This window comes from Vipera berus (assembly GCF_964194415.1).
Source record: "Vipera berus genome assembly, chromosome: 2".
NCBI lineage: Eukaryota > Metazoa > Chordata > Lepidosauria > Squamata > Viperidae > Vipera > Vipera berus.
The window spans coordinates 108,497,182-108,503,181 of NC_138203.1; the positions used below are offsets into that span (position 1 = coordinate 108,497,182).

General features: G+C 34.6%; 1 protein-coding gene across 1 annotated transcript in view; it reads left to right on the plus strand.

Annotated features, from left to right (window-relative positions):
* Nucleotides 1–5,743, plus strand: part of POLQ (DNA polymerase theta) — a gene marked incomplete at its 5' end in the record, with an annotated part of 83,319 nt that extends 77,576 nt beyond the window's left edge. The window contains 4 exon segments of the mRNA XM_081318921.1: nucleotides 198–322; nucleotides 2,140–2,293; nucleotides 4,293–4,408; nucleotides 4,929–5,743. Coding sequence (XP_081175047.1) covers nucleotides 198–322; nucleotides 2,140–2,293; nucleotides 4,293–4,408; nucleotides 4,929–5,042 — 509 coding nt within the window. The 3' untranslated portion in view covers nucleotides 5,043–5,743.
* Between the last annotated feature and the right edge of the window lie 257 nt (nucleotides 5,744–6,000).

A 6,000-nucleotide genomic window follows, 5' to 3' on the forward strand; every position in this document is an offset into this window, starting at 1 on the left:
ACGTAAGACCTAAGCATGAAGCACTGTAATGTAAGATATGCCTTAGATCTACTGAGTGTTGAATAACAGTTGCTAAGATAAGGAAGTTGATACTGTTAGTAAAAATTAGCAGTGTATGTGTGGTCTCAACCGGGAATTTATATGTGATGAACTGATAGCAGACACCAGAAATGAGATAATATTTCATGTTTTTGTAGGTATTCAGAAATTCCTGAAAGAGACAGCAAAGACATGCAAGCAGGATGGGTTTGTGCAGACAATCATGGGAAGGCGTAGATACCTTCCAGCAATTAAGGAAACAAATCCTTTCAAGAAGGCTCAGGTATAGTGAGAGAAACATTTTGTTAAACCGCTACACCTGTCAGAACCCACCTCAACCCCCTTCTTAAGACAGTAATCTCTTGGAGACAGAGTTTTCCAAGCAGGAACTTTTACTAAGAAATAGGAGATAGCAAGCATAATAAGCAGGATCTGAGGGATTCCCTTACATCTCAATAATTTTAAAGTGCCCCCAAGCAAACCCCACCCCACAGTTCATTCGGTCAGTTCCAGATCAGCCAATCTCCAGGTGGTTAAGTCCATCGTGGGAAAGGAAAGATAACAATCCGTTTGCAGCACGATCATTTCCACAGCTCCTCACACCTCCTTCGGAGAAATAAATCAGATCCTGGAGGGTTGTATCTCTTCCTCCAGCCCCTTTTCTAGTTGCCCCGTAAGTTCAGAGAGAATGCATAGCATAGAAAGCAATTTGTTACATTGTAATGGATAGCAGACAGGTGGATAAACAAAAGGGTACATTTATGGAGGAAGTGAAAACAATAAAGCCCACATGCCTGTCCCCTCTCCCCCTTGGGAATGGCAGAATGCAGAGGAAGATGAGATTTGGTTTTAGCACAGAGGAGATACTTAGAAATGAAATACAAATGGATTCTGACATCAATAAAACGCATACAGTCATGCTGTATTCCACCTTCTTTGTGGTACTATTCTTGTTATCTGGATACTTACGTGTGATCTTACCATTAACTTTCAAACACTGTTTGCTGTATTTCTAATTTCTTCTCCCTGTTGACCTGTCATTACCATGATCAAATTACAGCTCATTCTTCTGTAGAGATGTAGAAGTAGCTCCCCTTGTTTCTAGTGCTCAGTCTTGTGATTTATTTCAGGACATCCCCTCCCAAATGAAGCATGTAAACACCAAAATGAAAAACCTGGTGGCTTTACATTTTCTTGGAGAGAACCGCAATCCTAGATATGTCAGTTGCCTAATTCTTATATGCTGAAGGAGGGTCTTCCAATTAACAGTTGTGAGCTATTTGTTTTTTATTCAAAATCAGTGCAGGCTTCTGATTCTAATATATTTTATTGTATTTATTTCTTGCTCAGTTTAACAATAAATTATCTGCATTCTTTGTTTTCGATGCACACCTAAAAAAACCCATCTTCCCTACTTTGAGTTTTAAAATTATTAAAATGGCCCTTTCATGCTGTATGACTAATTTGAAGTACAGAGTATATCATTTTTAAATAGCCAGGATTTAAGATTTCAGTCTGAGGGGCAGGAAGAGATTTGCATGCATGGATTTTAATGCCAACTGTATGTATTGATTTGAATGATTTGAATTGTCTTTAATAAGAGCTTATCAGAACATTTTTAAAAAAACAACAACTCATATTAAATTGCATGTTTACATGCAGTGCCACAGGTCTGTCTAGTACCACATACAGTTTAGTTGTGTTGCTTTACTACAGAACTGTTTACTTCTTTTAACTGCCAAACAACTATTTCAAACTATTTCTGCAAAACTATTTCTTCATTGTTCTTCTTTCTCTTTTTTAGTTTAAGATTCCATCCTTATTTGTTTGTTTGCTTGCTTCATTATTATACTTGTAACTTACCTAATACTGTAGGTATGGTTCTTTAGATTTGTCTGTTTTCATCTGTGCTACAGAACACAGAAATGCTGCAATACTATTATTATTTCAGGCTGTTGTTATAAAGAAAGAGACACAAACAGGAAAAGAGAGAATGTTCCTGGAATAAAATTAACATTTTCAGTTGAATATAGATTCTGTTGCCTATTTATAGCAATTAATTTGTTTGCATTTCTACACTGTGATTTTCATGAACTTTAGGCAGAGAGGCAAGCTGTAAACACTGTTATTCAGGGCTCTGCTGCAGATATTGTCAAGACAGCCACAGTGAATATACAGACACAGCTGGAAGCTTTACCTTCAGCAGTAAAATCTTTTGGACATTTGGAGAACTCATTCCCCAAAATATTGTCAGGTCAGTCTTTTTTTGTTTCTTCCTGTCTTTGTATTTTACATTTGGTATTAAATGTTCTAGATTTTAAAACTAAGGGAAACATCTACTTTCATGTAAGAAAGATATAAAATGTTTGCTCCTTTTTCAGAGCACCTGACCAGGTTTTGCTTTTAGCCTGCCTCAGAACACTAAATATTCCAAGCAGGTATTTCCATATGGTGAGTCAGCTGTCTTGGGTTCAGTTAAAATCAGTGTTCAAATACATTTTCATTTACAGTGTAAATGAAAAATATACTCAAGTAAGGATAATATTTCTAAGGCTGTTTCAGGGAAGCAAAATAGTCAAGCCTTCTGTTACTTTTTAGACAACTGCATTAGAACATCACAACTTTAACAAGTAAGATTTGGGGAAAACCATGGGTCATCAAGCTGACACATTTGGCCTACAGGACCTTAAATGATGTCCTCCCTCAATGTTCACTAAGGATTCAGAGACAGTAAGGGATAGGCTCTGCCAATAGCCCCTCTCTCTCATCATCTGACTTATGGGATACCTTCTGGGGAAAGAGGCAGTTCTGTTATCTATCTCTGCCTTTCATCAGTTAGACATTTAACAAAATGAAAGGAGAATTCGAGGATTCCTCATATTCCCACATCTGCATGTTATCCTGATTATTATTGTTGTTGTTGTTATTGTTATTGTTGTTGTTGTTATTATTATTATTGTTGTTGTTGTTGTTGTTATTATTATTATTATTATTATTATTATTATTATTATTATTATTATTATTATTATTATTATTATTCCTGATTATGTAGATGCAGAAAGTGATTTCCTACATCCTTTACACAGGCATGGAAAGTGATGAAATTGTCTTTTTCTTCTGATTTAAACAGGCTATTAAAATACAGTCCTCAATAATGGGTTAACAGAGAAATAAAAACCAAGGGGAAAATAATATGCCTAAATTAAATAAAAATTAGCTCCTTTCTAAGTTCTGTACAAATTCTTTACAGATCCATCAAACAGGACCAAAAAAGAGTAAAATGTAATGTAAGACACTGGGGTAATAACAAAATAAATCTATAATACTGATCCTGGTATAAAAAATAGCAGAATAAAGAATAAATTCAAATAATGAAAAGAAATCCATTTTTATTATTGTAAAGTGTTACATTATTTTTAATATCATAGTGATTCCTAAGCCTTGAAAATAATTTACAATTATAAGAATTCTCTCCTTTTATTAATTTTCCAAAGAGAGCAGGAAAATCAGACTCTTGACTGTCAAAATTGTAGGAGAAAAAAATTAAATCAAAATGACAAAGTTGGAAAGCCTTTGGCATTGACATGGTTAGGGAAAATATGATGGCTGTTTCAGGAAAGTGATTGTAGTTGGACACAGTTTGTTTGCTTAGCCAAGTTCTTCAAAGTGCGCATCAGAATCAAGTGCCATAGATCAGAAAAAAACAGAAAGGAACTGGGGAAGAGTGACAGTGGGATATAGGGCAACAGCGGCTGATAGCAGCCTTTCCCCTGCTATGTCCAGTATAACACTGCAAAATATCACAACAGCTATACAGCATTTATTTGAATACTTCAGGGGCAGGAAAATATACTTGGTATTTGTTGGACCTGGGGCTCAACTCCCTCATCATCCTGTGTTTTTTTTTTAAATTCTAGATTCTAAGATCAATATTTTTCTAAAATGTAATACCAAAACTATATGTGTTACTCTAAACATGTCCTGACCAATGCAGGTTAGACCAAAACAGTTATTTCTTTACAGAAAAGCTTCTGTATTCATTTCTGAATGTGAATGTAGCTTTGTTGAATCTATTGGCTTAACAATCTCCCTCCTGGTGACTTCTACTTCCCAATTACTTCAGTGTTTTCTTCACTAAGCACTATCACTTCTTTCCTTTGGAGGGCAGCATGTAGCAATAATGAGTTTTATACCTTTAATGTCCTCTGAAACTGTTCTTTTAACATTTAAAGATACAGTGTTTATTCTTCTAGGAAAATCACAGAGGATGAAAAAGAAGGAGATTATGCATCCCAAACATGGAGGATTCTTCATACTCCAATTGCATGATGAACTTCTGTATGAAGTTGGGGAAGACAACATAATTCAGGTATCATTATACAGTTACCCAGAAATCCTTACAGATTGGTTGTTATCTGTATGGTTATCAAGTTGACTACAAAGGATACAATAACATTCCAAAGGGAAGTCAGCAACTGTTCAAAATTGTTATTGGACTCCAATCCGGTTCTGTCCTTATGTTTAGGTCTACCATCTACGTCTTCTAAAGTAACTTTAGACAGAAGTTGCGTTCAGAGCTATAGGGAATAAAGAGCAAATTGGCTGATTTTTCAGGCTGCAAAATGCCATTCATGTATGCTTGGGCTGAGTTTCATGAGAATGTTTCTGTTTTTAAAAAAACACACAACATAAAATGGATTATGATTCTTTGAATCAGTTGTGTAATTTACTTTTTCAGATTCTCTGAATCATTGTTCCTGCCCTAATATTAAAGATACTGTGACGCACCTTAAAGATTATTCAACTTTTATAACTAGTAAAAAAGAAAGTTACATTGGTAATCCATGCACTCAGTTATTTTTCTAAGCCTATATTGTTGTTGTTTTCAGGTGGCACAGATTGTTAAGCATGAAATGGAAAATGCTGTAAAACTCTCAGTAAAGCTTTCAGTAAGAATCAAAATTGGGCCTAGCTGGGGAGATCTCCAAGACTTGGAATTCTGAATGATGAACAGACGTTTCTAACACACAATTCTATGAGGAAATGTATAGGCTGGACATTATGCATATTTCTTTTTTTCTTTCTTTTTTTTGCACTGATACATCCCTTAATATTTCAGAAAAAATCTAAACCCCTAAATCTGTTAAGAAAATAATTCAGATGTCATGGTATAACTAAAACTTACTAAGAAATTGTTTCACGAAATAGTATTAGATCCTGATAACATCTTAGTGATTCCAATGCCCACACTGAACTGTTAAAATATTGAAGTATTAAAGAAGGATGAATTTAAGATTATTTTTTAAATGCAATGCAGTTCAGAACAGCTAGAAGGATCAGTTGTTGTATTTTACGAGTACAGCTTTTTTAATGAAGAATATATATTTAACTTATTTCATATACATAATGAAATATATGAATAATAAAATGGAGTTAATCTATTTTGCTATGTGTGTAACTTAAATATAAGGAGTATCTGTATCTCAGGTTTCTGTAATAATTCCATGATTTTTATATGTGAGTTACTGACCATATATATGATCCTTATGAGTTTTCTTCTTATGTGTAAAGGAGAATACAAAATATGAAATATACCCTGCTAAAGATAAATTTCTTCCATGTAGTACATGCACGAAGTATCTGTCTATTGCAGGGCATGATCAATGATTAGAATGTTCCTTGATTTAATAGAATACAGTCTTGTATTTAAAAATTTGCAATCCATTTCTTTCTTATTTTATCAAATCAACCTTTATTGTCAGAGTACAACATGTGTACAGTGAGATTGGCTGAGCCTCCCTTCGTGCACCCCCCCAACACAACTCACAGTGAAGACAAAATAACAAACAAAAAAACCCTAACCCAGTGAATCCTACTAACAAATACACAATCTTATTGCACCATGTCAACTTATTGCACAACGTGCCAGCCCCGCAAGTCTGTCATACTATGTGGACATGG